Genomic DNA, 18,443 nt, shown 5'->3' with positions numbered 1-18,443 from the left:
GATGCTGAAGAATCTGAGATAACATGGTCAGCCTTCCTGCTCTTTTGATGCTGCTTGGCCTGCTGTGTTCATCCAGCTCTACAGCTTGTTATCTCAGACACAGGGAGAATGTGCAAACTCCACACAGTTACCCAAGGCTCGTTGTGCAACATAAAAAAAAATATCTTGAGTGGAAATATCAGAGGATGAACTTGGCGTGGGTACACACCGCTGTAGCTCCCCACCACTTTCTCAAGGGCAATTAGGGATGGTGGTCTCTTCGGTGATGTTCCCATTTCCAGAGTGAAGGAGGAGGAAAGCCGCTGAGACAACACTTACATGTTCCTACAATCCGCAATAAAAAGTTATCAGGGTGAAAATAATAGCCGAGAAAAAGTAAGGCGAAGTCTTACCAGATTATAAGACTGCTCTCTTATTTAACCTGAGGGTCAATAAACAGATTTATTGGAACTTTTATGATGTTGAGATTTTACCGCCAAAGAATTCTGGATTTAGTGGTTATTAAATTGGATTGAAAAATGTGGTAAAGGAAACGGTGCGTTCAGAATCTTCTGATATCCAATTTCCAAAACAAAACCTGCTGCATTACTTTTGAGCTCCTTTCGTTGAAAGTAGGCGAGGTTCTGAAATTCCTGGGTACAGAGCTGCGTCAGCTGGTGAAATTGCAGGCAGGTATAGAAATGATAGGGAAATTGACGCAGGTGCTCGTGTCAACGATCCCGCCTCTTCAGCGAGCCGTTTCTCGTGTATATAAGAATAGTTACTCATCAGTTTTCGTTTCAGAGCTTCCAATTTCCCTGTACCCGTGGGTTGCTGCAGAGAAGTGCATTTAGCTGCCCAAGTCTTTGAGGTACCACATCTGGGTATTGCCCCTCACTGGATGCACCAGAACACAACATGCTGTACAAAGTGCTCAGCTCGGACAGCCTTCACGATCACAGCAGCAATGACAGTGACTTTGATGATTACTACCGAAAGAGCAACCGGTCCCCCAGAGCCGGGACAGTCGCCAAGACAGAGGGGGACTGTTCACAGCCGAACCCGAGTTCCTCTGGATCCCTGAAGCACAGCAAAAATAGCCCGGAAGCTGCAAAGGAGGCACCCGCTGGTAAGATTCCTGCTCAGGTTGGCACTGCAGGGTCCTAACGCACTCGTGGCAAATGCAAACATGATTTACAATGCCAGCAATAAACATTCTCAAAGTTGAATGTTTGGCAATCAACCGAAACGTGGTGCTGAATATTCTGTTTTCTGAAGCATTATAGATCAGAGTAGGCTTTAATCTTATTTTAGCATTCCGGAGTGAAAATTGCAAATGTGTAAACTGGCAGGAACTGATTCGAAAGCAACTTAGTAGAATATTTGCATACACAGCAAAATTAACAACTGCAAACCACAATAAATACTAAATTAATTAGATAATAGTTCAATGCCCTGAACTTTACTGCTTAATGTTGTATGTTATGGTTACTCACTTTATTTGTATGGTCAACACAATTCAGCAGCTGCTGCCAAGGGGATTTTTCGATAAATCAATTTTCCGTCCAACATCACAAAAAGCACAGGTTGTTGGGTCATTTATTTGTTTATGAGATCTTACAGTGCTCAACAAGACTGTTGCATTTCCTACACGGTAAACATTTGAAAACAGTACTTCATCGACTGTGAAGCAATTTGGGAACTGCTGAAGTCATGAGCAGTAGTGTATAAATGCAAACTGTTCCTGCTTGTACCAGAGATCAGAGTTTTTACATCAATTTTGTTTCATTGCTTGAAATAGTGTAGGTGTCTGTTGGCTTGGAATTGATCAGAAATAACCAGGATATCACTATCACTGAAATGTTCAGTATCGGCAATCACAGAGCAAGTTGGACTAACACAAGGTGCTGCACTTCGTAAACTGTGGAACTCGGAAACCCTGCAAGAAGTTTGGAAAAGGCCCAGATCTTTTTGAAATCATGCTGCTTAATTCATAGAATCCTTACATATAGGTAGAGACTATTCAACCCATCGAATCTGCACCGACCCTCCAAAGACCATCCCACCCAGACCCACCACTTCCCATAACCCTGCATTTACCATGTCTAATCCATCTAGCCTGCAAATTTATGGCACAATTTAGCATGGCCACTCCACCTATCCTGCACATCTTTGGACTGTGGGAAGAAACTAGAGCACCTGACGGAAACCCACGCAGACACAGGGAGAATATGCAAATGCCAAACACAGTCGCTCAGGGCTGGATTCGACCCCAGGTCCCCAGTGCTATGAGGCGGTAGTGCTAACAACAGTGCTGCCATGCCACCCGTATTAGGTCAGATAAATCTGGAAGATTTTATACAAACATTATCAAAAGGGTTTACATCTTTTCGGAATCCTTTTGGAAATTATTTGATTGATTTGTAGATTAAGAATCTGTCCTTAGTCATTTTAGCTACTGCATTATTTTACCTGGGAAAATTTACTAGCAAATGCAATTTGTATTACAAAAGTTATGGGAAAGGTTATTTTATTTTATTTTCCTTGTAGATCAACAGTTTCAAACTTATAGATAATGTGGCTGTTTCTGCTAGAAATAGTTCTCAAAATGCCAAAATTGTCAACTTTAACATTAACACAAATGATTATGACTTTCCAGCTGATGCAACTGACTGCTAATGTTAAGCGAATGGAGGTATTGCACTGCAGTGGGTAGTGTTTCTGTGGCTGATCCAGAAACTTCATGTTTGAGTTCTATTTCGGATCTTGATGGCCAAAGAAATTGGCCAGTTTGATTATTGCGCACCCTTTGAAATTGCAAGTGTCCTTGTCAGCCAGAAGCTGCAGCCCTAGTTTCTGGATAGTGGCATGTTCCAGGAGAAAATCAGCTACAGCACCAAACATAAGCACCTTTGGCTGCCTCAATTACCCTAGATGCAGGAAGTTGAAGTAAAAGTTGTCCCAAAATTCTAGAACCTGTTTTTAATCAAACTTTATTTTATTTAGGCTTGAAAAATCACATGAATACAAAGTGTCAGAAGAAATACTTGGGAGTAAGAGTCCGCCGCCCAGTTCGAGATCTCCTTCGTAATTATCGCATAGCCAGAGGAGAAGATCCAGATACTAACCAGGTATGAGGAATAAGCCCTCTACATCTGCACTGCAGGTCCTTTTCTCAACAGACAAAATACCAATATTTAGTCCTTGAATGATTAACCTCAGTGTGTAATAAATTATTCCGAGGGTGGAGGCAAATTCCATAATTGGATTGGACTCTATCGGAAAAGTGTAGTTGACTGACAAAGCTGGAAATCCCGTCTTTAATCTTCATTGTAAAGCTGGTTTGATGTGAGGATTTTTAAGATATTTTGTTTTTTTTTGACAGGTGGATGTGCCCTGCAAATCAAATAATTGTAAGTTTTGCAAAATTATATATTACATTGAAATGTCCGTTCTTCAATATATCAAGCATTGTGCATTACATGTTTGTTAATGGTTCTGTTATAGTGAGAAGACGGGTGGTCCGAGAGACTGGATATGCAACTAAGTGGAGCTCTCGGGTAAGCACTGTTAAGCTCCTAGAATTTACCATTTGGAAATCAGAGCAAGACCAGCACTGAAAGCCTCTCCCTGGTTGCCCTGGGGGGGTGGTGGTAGGTTTACTTCTCCTTAAGGGTCTGACACAGTTGAGAGACTTGATGGATCACTTTGAAGGGCAGTCTAAGGATGACCATGTTGATGATGGTCTCAAGTCACGCATCAGTCTGACAGGGTAAGGCTGACAGGTTTCTGTCCCTAAAGGCTATTGACAAATCGGTTGTTTTTTGGTGACAATTCAACAGTTTTTTGGTTTCTTTTTGAAAAATTAGCACCGACTTTAAACTGCAATTGCTGTTAAGCTGAAACAAAATATCTGAATTCCTGTGGTGGAACTAACTGCTGTACTTACTATTTGAATGGAATACTAGACTCAGCTTATTCTACTTTTCATGCAATGGAATTGCATAGCGTAGCTCCCAGATCCATATTTATAACATAATTTGCTTAAATTACTGATTTTAAGGATGTTAAGGGCAACTTGAAATTGTTACAGATTTCTACAAATTGATGAAAACTCTTCACAACTTGCTGTTTTTGTTTTCCTTTATCCAGATAAAAAAACCAAATGCGTTCCCGCCAAGGAATTTTGAAGAACTCCTGGAAGACTTAGTAGAAGTCTTGGAGACTGATTTGAAGCAAAATGAAGCATGCCCATATCAAACAATACAGAACATGGATTGGCAGGAGGACCCCTACACCAGCAGCCCTGTCAGTTTCTGGGGTTCACACTATGGCAACCAACAGCTGCAAACAAGCCAAGGAACCTTACCTAATGGTTGGAGTTGTTCCTCGGAATATGATGTGGCTGTTCTTGATATGGGATCTGTATCTCCTAAACCTTATTCACACTTTAGATCGGAGGGTTGGATTAGCTCACCTACCCAGTCAGTGGCTTTCACATACAGACACTCTGGAAACACCTCTGAAGAAGATGGGAGTTTCAGATGTCAGCCCTGCTATTCCCAAACTGTTGAGAAACAATCTCCACCTTGTTCCCCGTCATCTGGGGAAGAATGGTTCGTCCAAGCTGAACTGAACAATATTCAGAATTGCAAATCTTCTCACAGTGAAAGCAAGTCCCTTCCGGTCACCTCTCAACAGCAACACTCTCTGGATGGAGCAGCCTTCGCTTTCTTCCAGTTTCAACTGCAGCATGTAGAGGGTAGCCTTTGCAATGTATCGACTCAAGAACTGCTTTCTGTGGATGAGAGTGGCAACACGTAAGTGCAACACCTGCATTCATTGTTGATAGAGATCCAAAATGCCAAGAGATCGCCCCGTCAACCTGTGCCAGCTCTTTGAATGAATAACTGAGTAATCCCACTCTCGGTAGCAAAAATAATTAACTTTAACAAATATAAATGATAAGAACACAGCTAATCATCAAGCAATGCAGCCTAATGCAAAGGTTCACTTAAGAAATATCATCTTAATATGCTTAGCTCCTTTAGCTCTGTTTGCGATATCAGTGCTGTTGTGAGACAGTTAGTAAAAATTTGTTAACCATAACAAGTCATCCGTTGCTTTCAAAACTCTACTGTTATTTTCAGATTTAGGAAACAGTCAGCCACCTTATTATTTAGTTTTACAATGAAATTTGCTTCTGCTGGCTTCTCAGTTGAGAAATGTTTGTTGCCATTTCTATGTAAAAGGCATGGTCTGTATTATTACAGTCATTGCTGCACTATATGTTCATGATTGAGAATCCATCTGAACAGATTAGAAAATGACGAGCAACAACTTCAGGGAAGTTGCAGTTCCTGATACACTTTAACAGATAAATGTGCAACACCAAAAACAATCCCTTTTTCTTGTAAAGTTCAAACATTTTCTTCAATGAGTACCTTTTTTAAAACGAGTATTGCTAGCGAATAACTCTGGGTTTTGTGTGATTTTCCAAGCTTTATAAATGAACGCACATTAGATGAATGCCATTTCTGCCAACAAAGTGCAACATGCTTCTGTACTTTTGTGTATTTGACCTTTAAACATTGGAGGTGGAAGGAGGTAAATGGTTCTGATTAAAATCACCTGCAATTTAATACTTTTCAAATGAACCATCCAAAAGTGAATCACCCACAAGTTGCAGACTTGTTAAGATTAATTTAATGCTTTTAAAATAAAAGTAACATGGTTTCAACTGCATTATGACTAAATTGCTCAAAATAGCACAGATTGTAATTAGAAGCAGGAGCTTCATCTAGAGCTTTGCATTATCTATTTTTGTTGTTTGCTTTGTTGCCTTGTTTAATTGTTAGTAACAGAGCATGTTTTTTTGTAAAAATTCCAACAGAATGCTACATAATGCTGTTATTCAGGGAAAGAGAGCTTTGGCATATTGCCTGGCCTTTAGGACAGCAAGTCTTGGCACAATTGATGCAAAGGATTCCAGAGGCCGAGTAAGTATTGAGAAGACTTTGAGAAAAGTTGCTGGGTTTTTTTGTTCTTTACTTTTCTCATTTTTTTTCCCGGACTTCCTTGTATTAACGATGACTTCAACATGACAAAATGTTTCCATAAGTAAACTAATGCATAACAATTGGATTTACTCTCGACTGTAGTTATGGATTTTAGAATATATTTGTTCTTTGCAGAGTAACTGCAGTACTCATGTAATTTACATTGATAGTTAGATTTGATGATTACAATGCTCTGCTTCAAGACACAATCAGTTTAAAATATGTTGGTCATTTTTGACAAAGCCACAATAAAATCTCTTGTAAGACAATGTGAGAGATTATGCCCATTTTATGAAAAATATATTACATTAACTATAATTTTAAAATTGTAACATTTAACTTGTTTTGTTCTATTTGCAACAATGCCTACCAATATGTTCATTAGATTGTAAAAAATTCATTTAAAAAGATGTACAGTACAATAATGATACTTCTTCAAAGCTAAGATCACGTTTTTCAAAGTTATGAAAAATAGATTATTTTTATGCAGATGAATTGGAACATTAGAGTACTGTACAATGATATTAATATATTGGGTTCCACAGACTGCATTGCATTTAGCTGCTGAAAGAAATCAGCACCTGATGGTCAATGATCTCATTTCATTTGGCGCTCACATCAATGAGAGAGACTATTTTGGAAAAACCCCAATACATTTGTGTGCAGAAAATGGATTTCTTCGCGTTTTGCATGTAAGTAAAGAGACTCGGTGCCACTTCTGGGTAATCTGAGTGTCTCAGATTATGAGTAATTACCATTCCTGCCATATTTATCCACCAATAATATCATTATCAATTGCATTCAGGTAATAGAGAAAACAATGATGAATGGAATGGATGTCGTGATTGATGCCATGGACAATAATCGTAAGTATTCTTTTTGATGAGGTTGGTTAGCTCACCGAACTGTTTTGTTGTTCCGCAGACATTTCGTTACCGTGCTGGGTAATATCCTCAGTGCAGCCTCTGATGAAGCGTCGGTGTGCTTTCCTGCTTGGTTTTTAAACCCTGGGTTCCATTGCAATGTATTGCCTAACTTCCGGGTTTCTTCCACAGTGGAATGCTGATGGGGTCGAGTTCAATGTGTTCAAAACTCCACGAAAGAGGCTATTAAATAAACAAATTGAACTCGACCCCATATACATTCCTTTACATTTGTGTTAACATTTCTGTTGTTTTCTTCATAGATGCTGCCAGACCTGCTAAGCTTTTCCAGCAATTTCTGTTTTTGTTCCTGATTTACAGCACCCATAGTTCTTTCAGTTTTTATTACATTTTTAAGCTGCATGTGCAACTTTACAACTTAACTCTGGATGTATATGTGATAAGAGAAAACTCTGATGAGCATATGAAGACAACTCAGAATGTTTTACAGAAACATTTACAGGGTCAGGATCAAAACTGTAGTATATGATTGCATAAAGCAGCAACTGCAGAATATTTTCAATAAATTGGAAAATCTTACTGAAAAAGATATTTCAAATGTTAGTGATTATGTTGAAACTTGAACAGTGATGAACATTTGAACGAATTATATTTTTGCATGCTAATTAGCACTCATTCTCACTGTATACACATTCCAAATTATTAAAATTGCATAAGAATTTTATGAACACCATGTAACCTTCAGTGGCTATATTTTCCAGTTAGTCTGGAAGACAAACTCACATTTCTTTTGTTATGAATCTTTCTCATGTCTTTGACCTTTGTGGTTTCCAGCAGATGTGAATAATAATTGTCTATTTTTTTTCCTAAAGATTTGACTCCACTACATTGTATGGTGTTGGCTCATGCCATGACAATGAAACAGTTTGAGAATTCAGGCATGAGCTATGACATAAGGAAGTTCCTTGTGTTGAGGAAGGAACAGCTAGTGGATGGAATGAGATGTTTGCTGAGGATGGGATCATCTCTCTGCATACAGGTATAGTGGTTACTTCAGCCTTACGCCAATTGTGTTCATCGTTCTCTTTAGTTGGAAGCTGGGAAAGCAGTTCATAACTGAATAAGTATTGGGTTCAAACTGAATCTTTTTTAAGATCAATTCCTTTATTATGACTGATATAAGTGATATATTAGAGAGTGTCATATATGTGCATTTTCCAATGTATGTTTGTAGGCTCAGTACAACAGCAATGACAAAGTATATTTATATCACATATTCTAATATAAAATAACAGCCCAAAGCGCTTCACATGAGCAAAAATCTTCACTGAGCCACATAAAGAAATGATAAAAAATGTGGTTGAAGCAGTGGGTTTTGAAACAAAACTTAGAGGTGAAAGAGTGTAGAGGCAGAGGAGTGGGATAGAATTCCAGAATGTAAGACGTAGAAAAGAAATGCAGGTAAGGTCAGGGATGTGGAAGTTCAGCATGTGCAAGAGGTTAGGCTTGGTGGAGTGAGTTATAGTTCACTGTGTTGAGAATGGGGAAGAGCTGTTCTTAAAAGTTAGCATTACACAGTATTCAATGTGTCACACCTCATTTATTTAATTTTAATTCCCCACTAAGCAATCGTGAATCACAGTAATGTGTCAAATATGATTGAAATGAAAAAAAAACTCAGTGATAAAAACCAAATGATAAAAACAGATTAGATCTAGGAACCTTTACTGGCAAGTGTGCATGTATGACATTGGGCAAGGGTTGGGTTTGAAAAACCAGAGTTTAGAAGCCAAAAATCAGAAAACCTGTCAGCACAATGCCTAGCCTGGGCACAGGAAAACAGATTTTGTGAGCGACGTGTTTCGAAATTAGAGATACTTAAACAGCTTCAAAAGCAGTTTTCGTAAAGAAGGGGAGGGTAAAAGGGAGAAGGTTGAGGAATATCTCAATTGACGTGTGACAAGATCTGTTCCTTCCTTAAAGGATCTGATTGGCCGAAATGCCATCGACCTTGCAGAGGAACTAAATGACTCTGAAGTTCTGAATTGCTTTTATGGCCATCTTGACGGAATGAAAAATGCCCATTACAAGGTACATTTCATTCAATCAAATCAATCAACCAGCACTAGGTACAATTTTATGTCCTCATTTTAGTGAGAATTTCTTTTGATCCCGAAAAAAGTTAAATTGCAATCGTCCTCATCATATACAGAGGCATTTTGTTTTAGTTGGGTATAATTTTATTTGCTCTTATGGCCAAAATTTAAAAATGAAATTCACAGAGAAAGATGGCACTCCGATACCAAAGCATCCTATGGAAGGAGATGCCTAGGCTTTTGTGGCACAGTGGCCAAGGACCAGAGGGGGCTTGGGTGCAGGAATCAAGTCCTACCTGCTCCAGAGATGTGTGATAACATCTCCTAACAGGTTTATTAGAAAACATTTAGAAAGGGATACTTATTAGCCCATTGTGGCAATACTGGTCCATTGGAACAGCAATCCACTTAGCCTGCTCCCCTGTCCTCTCCCCATGGCCCAGCCAATAGCACATGTATTGGTTAACTAACACAGCTTTTGATTCTTTATGTATGAGCAACGTTGTTTAAATCATTCCACGATATGATTTGTAATTTTCTAATATGTTGAACAAGATTGGAAGCATTTTTAACAGGCAGCATCGTGATACAAACGCAGATCTTTCATTTTCCTAAATATACAGGGAGCCACATTTTCACTTTTCATTCAATGGTAGTATTGTTTTTCAAGATTTTAATGAGCCAGATTAAAACAAAGGTACACTCAATCTTTAAAGGCAAAGCAGAAGTAAACCAGGCCATCACAATGCCCCTGCACTAACAGCCTTTTGAAACTTGTTCTCAAGCCACTTAAATGATGAATAATTTGTTATTCAGCCATTGATTTTACAAGAGTTTTCAATATGCCAAGGCACCATTTCAAAAAAGGAAAGTTAGGACATGGAACCCATGACTTATAATAATCTATGCTTTAAATGCTAGACTGAGAGCTTTAAATCATAAAGGTGACTAGATAATCTTTTTCTTGTGATCACAGTGGGCCAGGCAGCATCCATGAAGAAAAAGCAAGCTAATATTTTAAATCTAGATGGCTCTTCGTTACACTGGAAACGTTAACTCCCTCTCTCTCCATGGATGCTGCCTGACCCGCTGTTATTTCCAGCAGTTTTTGTTTTCACTACAGGTTCTAGCGGTTGCAGTAATTTGCTTCTCCCCAGTCTTTTTCTTGGTTGCTATTCAATAAATAATCAGAACCCCTAATGAAATTGGCTATTTTGCAAAATGCCTGAGATTAAGATAGTATGGATAATAAAAAAAATCTGTTATACATTTCCAGCACGTTTTAGTCTCAAGTCTAACTTATTTTACATAAAACTTTACACACAAAAGGAAATGAAACCTTTTTATTTAAATGCAGGCTTTTTATTCTGAAAAAAATATATCTTGTAGCTTTCAAATTAATAAACTCTTAATTACATTTCTGAATTTTTACCAGAGGTCTAGGTTTTAAACCATATTTATTGATAGGCATCTAAAAACAAAATGTGTTTAAGTCAGTGAGCTTTTAAATATATTTTTGTAATCCAAAAGGAATTTTTGCCAAATGGAGTATTCAATGTGATGGATCAAAAAGCTAATTCACAAGAACTGGCTCCAGAAGACCTTCCTTGTGACATCTTCCTGCAGACCAGGATGTACTGTGAGGTAGGTTAAAAATTACATTGAACTGGATATATTTCAGAAGACAACATTTGATCAAAGGCACAGAAATCTGGGAAAACACAACTTAAATTATTGTAACCACTTTTAAAGTTTAAAACGTTTGTGTTTGTGCTCTCCAAAATATTAAAATGCATTTTCTTCTTTCATTTTCATCCAGGAGCTTGATAAGAGACTCAACAATGGTTGTCAGCGAGACATGCTAGAAGTTGACATGTAAAAGTCAAGGAATTGTGAAGTCTGAGCTGACGTTGAGTGCAGTTTGTAAACCTACTTACGCATAATTTTAAAAATGTATACATCCAAGTCCTTTACCGACTAATCACACAACGATGCTTGGAGCAAATTAATTTCAGCAATGTGTTGCAATAACAGCTAAAATGTTATCATTTAATGAATGACATTTAGTTAAATAAGTAAAATAAACTGTGAACCTATCGATCTCCCAACACTTGAGCAACTCGAAACACATTTGAGTTTTTTTCTTATGAAAAATTCATTTTACTGCTGAGGAACAAAGAGGAAATTATGACAAGGTTGTTCTTTGCTTCAACACAAATCAAGCTGTTAATGAAAGGCAATGAGGGTAATGACTGTTACCGAATTGTCAGCAGAGAAATGTCACGTTTCAAAGGGCCCTAGAGCAATCTAAATGTTGGGATTATCTCGGTATTTTCAAACAAATGTGAACAAAATAGATCAAGTAATCTGGATTAGATATGTTATAATGCAGAAGCAGCATACGGCAGACATTTACAGATATTTTGGGTCACCGAGGAATGCAAATATGCAAGTCCTGGTATTTTTGCCTTTCCAAACTAAACCATGATGAATTCAGTGACAATCAGAATTTGTCATTCACCTGCTGGTCAGGCACAAGATTAAATATCCACCTAATTGTTATTAATTGATGGGAAATGAAACTCATTCCAAAAATACTTTAAAAGGAACCTCTTCGACCTCCATTGCAAACCAGTAACGTAAAGAATTTCAACATTAGTTTCTGCTGTAGGACTTATAATCAAATGGGAACTCATAGTTGCAATTAACTGGTTTCTGTGAAACTTCCATTGTTGGCTGCATTGGTTAGCAGACTACATTGTACATTTTATTTGAGTTACAAAAACGTACATCTGATCATTCCTTTCATTTCTTAGCTGCTAAGATTTTATTGTCCGTCTTTAAAAACTGTGTGCGTTGTTACTTGTTTGTTCCTTTTTTAGTTTAGCATATTCTTGATTGAGAATTAACATCCAAGGACTGATATTATCTTGCAGGACATTACACTGTTTATTTGGGGGCAATGACTGGTTTTTGATATAAATGTTTAAAATGTCCATTTTGAATAACTGTAAAGATGTTGCAAGGCAATAAACTATGGTTTTGTAATTGAACAACAATATTGGTTCATTATCTTGCAGTTATGCATATTTCCAAACATACAACAATTGTTTAAATTAAATGTTGTCATTCCCTGTTTTCTGCCTATGTGTTCTGGATTAACTTAATGACAACTCCATTTGATAAAGTACTGGAAAACGTCAGGACCTGTTATCATCAATTACCTTCTGGCAGATTTAAATCCAGTGAGCACATTTAGACACTTAATGAAATTTCTATTGTAATTTAGGGGCTGGAAGTTAATTTGGGAATTGTTATGCATTATTGACATTTTGTACAGTTACACAACTCCCTTTCTCACCTGTAGTGATTGTACAATGTTCAAGAGTCGATATTTTCTCTCAGCAAAGCTGTTCAGAGATATTATTACATAATATATCTAGAGCAGGTGAGACTTGAACCCAGGTATCCTGGGCCAGAGATGGAGACACTGTCACTGTACCATTTGTTCTTGTAGCAGTGGGATAGTTTTCAGGAGTAGATATTTAGAAAGAACTCCAGGAGTTTAGTGTCACTGTATTTTCAACTTCTGATATTTGAGGTTTGTACCTCTTAGAGTCATAGGGTCATAGAGCTGTACAGCAGGGAAATAGGCCCTTCAGTCCAACTCATCCATGCTGACCAGATATCCTAGACTCATCTAGTCCCATTTGCCAGCATTTGTCCCATATGCCTCCAAACCCTTCCTATTCATACACCTATCCAGATGCCTTTTTAAATATTTTAATCATACCAGCCTCCACCACCTCCTCTGGCAGCTTGTTCCATCCTCACACCATGCACTGCATGTTACCATTTACGTCTCTTTTAAATCATTCCCCTCTCATCTTAAACCAATGCTCTCTAATTTTGCACTCCCCCTCTCTGGGGAAAAGACCTCGGCCATACGCCCTATCCATGTCCCTCATGATTTTATAAAACACTATTGATCACCCCTCAGCCTGTGACACCCCAAGGAAAATAGCCCCAGCCTATCTAGCCTCTCCATGTAGATCGAACCCTGCAACCCTGCCAACATTCTTGTAAATGTTTTTGAACTCTTTCAAGTTAATAACATCTTTCATACAGCAGGGAGGCCAGAACTATGCAGGAAAGATTATCTCGTTCAGCATGGAGATAATCACATCTCCCCGAAATGGTTAAAAGCAGGAGTTTTACTCTGTACCTCATCTATAATTAACCTGAACCTGAGGATAATGGTAGAAAAGTTTATTTCTTTAGCTGTGGCATCTCTATGAGCACTTTAACATTTTTTCAACAGTTACTGAACAGATTGAGCAGATTTACGTGGAAGAAAATAAATATTTATGTAAAATACATTTTATTCTCTCTTTTAAAGCAGGAAGGCTGTCCAAATGTTTTATTTATTCAAGCAGATGCTTTCTAACTTTTATGATTATGATATCCATATGGGGCACTGGAATTGATAACTTTCCTTTGTTGGAAGCCAGATTTCCCCTTAAACAACCAAAACCCTACCTTCACAATGGATTCAGAGGGCTTGTCGTCATCATGGTGAAAGCATTGCTGTCCTTAAACTTGGTTGGACAGCAACAAAGACAATTGCTTTATCGGCACCTCTTCCACCTGCTTCAACATACAGCTCCTCGACTATCAACACCCGGTAGCAGTCAACACAGTGTGGAGCTGGAGGAACAGAGCAGGCCAGGCAGCATCAGAGGCGCAGGGGAGTCGACATTTTGAGTCTGGACCCATCATCAGGGCCTGAGTCGTCCACCCTTCTGCTCCTCTGATGCTGCCTGACCTGCTGTGTTCCTCCAGCTCTACACTGTATCGGCTCCGATTCTAGCAATTGCAGTACTTGCTATCTCCCAACACAGTAGTAGTGGTGTCTGCCATCTACAAGATGCACTTCAGCAATTTATCAAAGCTTCCTGTGACAGAAACCAGTGAGCTGTACCAACTGGAAGGACAAGGGCAACAGGTATGCGGGACCACCTCCAAGCTCCCCTCCAAGCCACTTACTATCCGGACTTGGAAATATATTGCTGTTCCTTCAGTGTTGCAGGAAAAATATCCTGGAATTCCCTCCCTACTCCCATTGTGGCTGTAATACATCAACTAGATCACAGTGATTCAAGAAGTTAGCTCACTACCACCTTGCCAATGCAATTATAGATGGGCAATGAATGCTAGCCCAGCTAGCAACACCCAGGAACCACAATGAGCAGATTTTTTAAAAAAGGAAAATGTAGGTCAAATCTTTCCAAAAGTTTGTTAAAACATAAATAAAGTTATTCTAAAGCAAAAATGGAAGGTTTCACAGAAGGCTAAGTGATCAGATCATGGCTAGTAAAAAGTTATTTTTATGGTGTTTATCTTAATTTTCCCAGAATTTCATGATCCAATCAATTACATGCATGGATATGCATATTTATAAGTAACTGTGACTTTTCAGCATACAGTATATGTTAATAAATTACACGTAAAGCTTTAATTTTTGCAGAATCAGTATAATAGATAACTGCTTTGAATGATTTTACAGGTAGTTTGGTAGTTCATAATGTTTTTAAAGTTAGAGTGGGTTACGTCATCCTGACTATTCAGGAAGTAACCACATAAAGTACCAAGACAACAAAATGTGAGGCTGGACGAACACAGCAGGCCAAGCAGCATCCCAGGAGCACAAAAGCTGACGTTTCGGGCCTAGACCCTTCATCAGAGAGGGGGATGGGGAGAGGGAACTGGAATAAATAGGGAGAGAGGGGGAGGCGGACCGAAGATGGAGAGAAAAGAAGATAGGTGCAGAGAGTATAGGTGGGAAGGTAGGGAGGGGATAGGTCAGTCCAGGGAAGACGGACAGGTCAAGGAGGTGGGATGAGGTTAGTAGGTAGCTGGGGGTGCGGCTTGGGGTGGGAGGAAGGGATGGGTGAGAGGAAGAACCGGTTAGGGAGGCAGAGACAGGTTGGACTGGTTTTGGGATGCAGTGGGTGGAGGGGAAGAGCTGGGCTGGTTGTGTGGTGCAGTGGGGGGAGGGGACGAACTGGGCTGGTTTAGGGATGCAGTAGGGGAAGGGGAGATTTTGAAACTGGTGAAGTCCACATTGATACCATATGGCTGCAGGGTTCCCAGGCGGAATATGAGTTGCTGTTCCTGCAACCTTCGGGTGGCATCATTGTGGCAGTGCAGGAGGCCCATGATGGACATGTCATCTAAAGAATGGGAGGGGGAGTGGAAATGGTTTGCGACTGGGAGGTGCAGTTGCTTATTGTGAACCGAGCGGAGGTGTTCTGCAAAGCGGTCCCCAAGCCTCCGCTTGGTTTCCCCAATGTAGAGGAAGCCGCACCGGATACAGTGGATGCAGTATACCACATTGGCAGATGTGCAGGTGAACCTCTGCTTAATGTGGAATGTCATCTTGGGGCCTGGGATAGGGGTGAGGGAGGAGGTGTGGGGGCAAGTGTAGCATTTCCTGCGGTTGCAGGGGAAGGTGCCGGGTGTGGTGGGGTTGGAGGGCAGTGTGGAGCGAACAAGGGAGTCACGGAGAGAGTGGTCTCTCCGGAAAGCAGACAGGGGAGGGGATGGAAAAATGTCTTGGGTGGTGGGGTCGGATTGTAAATGGCGGAAGTGTCGGAGGATGATGCGTTGTATCCGGAGGTTGGTAGGGTGGTGTGTGAGAACGAGGGGGATCCTCTTAGGGCGGTTGTGGCGGGGGCGGGGTGTGAGGGATGTGTTGCCGGAAATACGGGAGACGCGGTCAAGGGCGTTCTCGATCACCGTGGGGGGAAAGTTGCGGTCCTTAAAGAACTTGGACATCTGGGATGTGCGGGAGTGGAATGTCTTATCGTGGGAGCAGATGCGGCGGAGGCGGAGGAATTGGGAATAGGGGATGGAATTTTTGCAGGAGGATGGGTTGGTGGAGGTGTATTCTAGTGCAGGAGGGTGGGTGGGACCCCCTGTGTTATGAGTAAACTTGGTATAAATAAGCTAAAATAGAAAAGGAATTTGTAGCCATGTGTACTTTTACTAAAAAAAGTACAGTGAAAACTTTTATAAGTCGCCATACCATGACACTCGCATTAATGACATTAGTCATAGACAATAAGAAAAGTAAAAATGAAGGAAAAGTTCACCTCGGATCGATTTTGGTTTGGGGGAAGCTGATTAAGATGACAAATGCTGAAATAAATGGAAGCCGCTGCTGAAGAAGACCATCACACCGGGACAGGGCCACCACACCGGGACAGGACCATCACACCGGGACAGGACCACCACACCAGGACAGGACCATCACACCGGGACAGGACCATCACACCAGGACAGGGCCACCACACCAGGACAGGACCATCACACCGGGACAGGACCATCACACCGGGACAGGACCATCACACCGGGACAGGACCATCACACCAGGACAGGACCACCACACCGGGACAGGACCACCACACTAGGACAGGACCATCACACCGGGACAGGACCATCACACCAGGACAGGACCATCACACCAGGACAGGACCACCACACCGGGACAGGACCATCACACCAGGACAGGACCATCACACCGGGACAGGACCATCACACCGGGACAGGGCCACCACACCAGGACAGGACCATCACACCGGGACAGGACCATCACACCGGGACAGGACCACCACAGTGGGACAGGACCATCACACCGGGACAGGTCCATCACACCGGGACAGGACCATCACACCAGGACAGGACCATCACACCGGGACAGGACCATCACACCGGGACAGGGCCACCACACCAGGACAGGACCATCACACCGGGACAGGACCATCACACCGGGACAGGACCACCACAGTGGGACAGGACCATCACACCGGGACAGGTCCATCACACCGGGACAGGACCATCACACCGGGACAGGGCCACCACACCGGGACAGGACAATCACACCGGGACAGGACCATCACACCGGGACAGGACCATCACACCAGGACAGGACCATCACACCGGGACAGGACCATCACACCAGGACAGGGCCACCACACCAGGACAGGACCATCACACCAGGACAGGACCATCACACCGGGACAGGGCCATCACACCGGGACAGGACCATCACACCGGGACAGGGCCATCACACCGGGACAGGACCACCACAGTGGGACAGGACCATCACACCGGGACAGGACCATCACACCAGGACAGGACCACCACACCGGGACAGGACCATCACACCGGGACAGGGCCACCACACCGGGACAGGACAATCACACCGGGACAGGACCATCACACCGGGACAGGGCCACCACACCGGGACAGGACCACCACAGTGGGACAGGACCATCACACCGGGACAGGACCATCACACCGGGACAGGACCATCACACCGGGACAGGGCCACCACAGTGGGACAGGACCATCACACCGGGACAGGACCACCACAGTGGGACAGGACCATCACACCAGGACAGGACCATCACACCGGGACAGGACCATCACACCGGGACAGGACCATCACACCAGGACAGGACCATCACACCGGGACAGGACCATCACACTGGGACAGGACCACCACACCGGGACAGGACCATCACACCGGGACAGTGCCACCACACCGGGACAGGCCCACCACACCGGGACAGTGCCACCACACCGGGACAGGACCATCACACCGGGACAGTGCCACCACACCGGGACAGGCCCACCACACCGGGACAGTGCCACCACACCGGGACAGGACCATCACACCGGGACAGGACCATCACACCGGGACAGTGCCACCACACCGGGACAGGCCCACCACACCGGGACAGTGCCACCACACCGGGACAGGACCATCACACCGGGACAGGACCATCACACCGGGACACTGCCACCACACCGGGACAGGACCATCACACCGGGACAGGACCATCATACCGGGACAGGACCACCACACCGGGACAGGACCACCACACCGGGACAGGACCATCACACCGGGACAGGACCATCACACCGGGACAGGACCATCACACCAGGACAGGACCATCACACCGGGACAGGACCATCACAGTGGGACAGGACCACCACACCAGGACAGGACCACCACACCGGGACAGGACCATCACAGTGGGACAGGACCACCACACCAGGACAGGACCATCACACCGGGACAGGACCATCACACCAGAACAGGACCATCACACCGGGACAGGACCATCACACCGGGACAGGACCATCACACCAGGACAGGACCATCACACCGGGACAGGACCACCACACCGGGACAGGACCACCACACCGGGACAGGACCATCACACCAGGACAGGACCATCACACCGGGACAGGACCATCACACCGGGACAGGACCATCACACCAGGACAGGACCATCGCACTGGGACAGGACCACCATCGCACTGGGACAGGACCACCATCGCACTGGGACAGGGCC

General features: G+C 42.6%; 1 protein-coding gene across 3 annotated transcripts; it reads left to right on the top strand.

Moving 5' to 3' along the window:
• The first annotated feature begins 743 nt into the window (after nucleotides 1-743).
• zgc:113279 (uncharacterized protein LOC553749 homolog) lies at nucleotides 744-11,983 on the top strand. Of its 3 annotated transcripts, XM_048562294.2 has the most exons (12): nucleotides 744-1,108; nucleotides 2,986-3,110; nucleotides 3,365-3,392; nucleotides 3,487-3,539; nucleotides 4,132-4,799; nucleotides 5,873-5,978; nucleotides 6,584-6,730; nucleotides 6,844-6,904; nucleotides 7,795-7,961; nucleotides 8,906-9,013; nucleotides 10,549-10,662; nucleotides 10,838-11,983. In XM_048562294.2, exons 1-12 carry the CDS (start codon nucleotides 898-900, stop codon nucleotides 10,895-10,897), a joined length of 1,848 nt encoding a protein of 615 aa, XP_048418251.2. In that variant the 5' UTR covers nucleotides 744-897; the 3' UTR covers nucleotides 10,898-11,983. The 3 variants fall into 3 exon arrangements, with proteins under 3 accessions (XP_048418251.2, XP_048418253.2, XP_048418252.2); XM_048562296.2 differs by lacking the exon at nucleotides 6,584-6,730; XM_048562295.2 differs by lacking the exon at nucleotides 8,906-9,013.
• Nucleotides 11,984-18,443: the final 6,460 nt, after the last annotated feature.

The sequence above is a fragment of the Stegostoma tigrinum genome, chromosome 32 (assembly GCF_030684315.1).
Source record: "Stegostoma tigrinum isolate sSteTig4 chromosome 32, sSteTig4.hap1, whole genome shotgun sequence".
In the NCBI taxonomy this organism is placed as follows: Eukaryota; Metazoa; Chordata; class Chondrichthyes; order Orectolobiformes; family Stegostomatidae; genus Stegostoma; species Stegostoma tigrinum.
The sequence above is the reverse complement of the archived record's forward strand: the minus strand, read 5'-3'. Positions and strand labels throughout refer to the sequence as shown.

Excerpts from the sequence above, each read along its gene's own strand:
- zgc:113279 (XM_048562294.2), top strand. The coding sequence starts at position 898 with ATGCTGTACAAAGTGCTCAGCTCGGACAGCCTTCACGATCACAGCAGC. Across the intron at positions 5,979-6,583 it reads CAAAGGATTCCAGAGGCCGA|ACTGCATTGCATTTAGCTGC; the intron begins GTAAGTATTGAG and ends TGGGTTCCACAG. Across the intron at positions 10,663-10,837 it reads AGACCAGGATGTACTGTGAG|GAGCTTGATAAGAGACTCAA; the intron begins GTAGGTTAAAAA and ends ATTTTCATCCAG.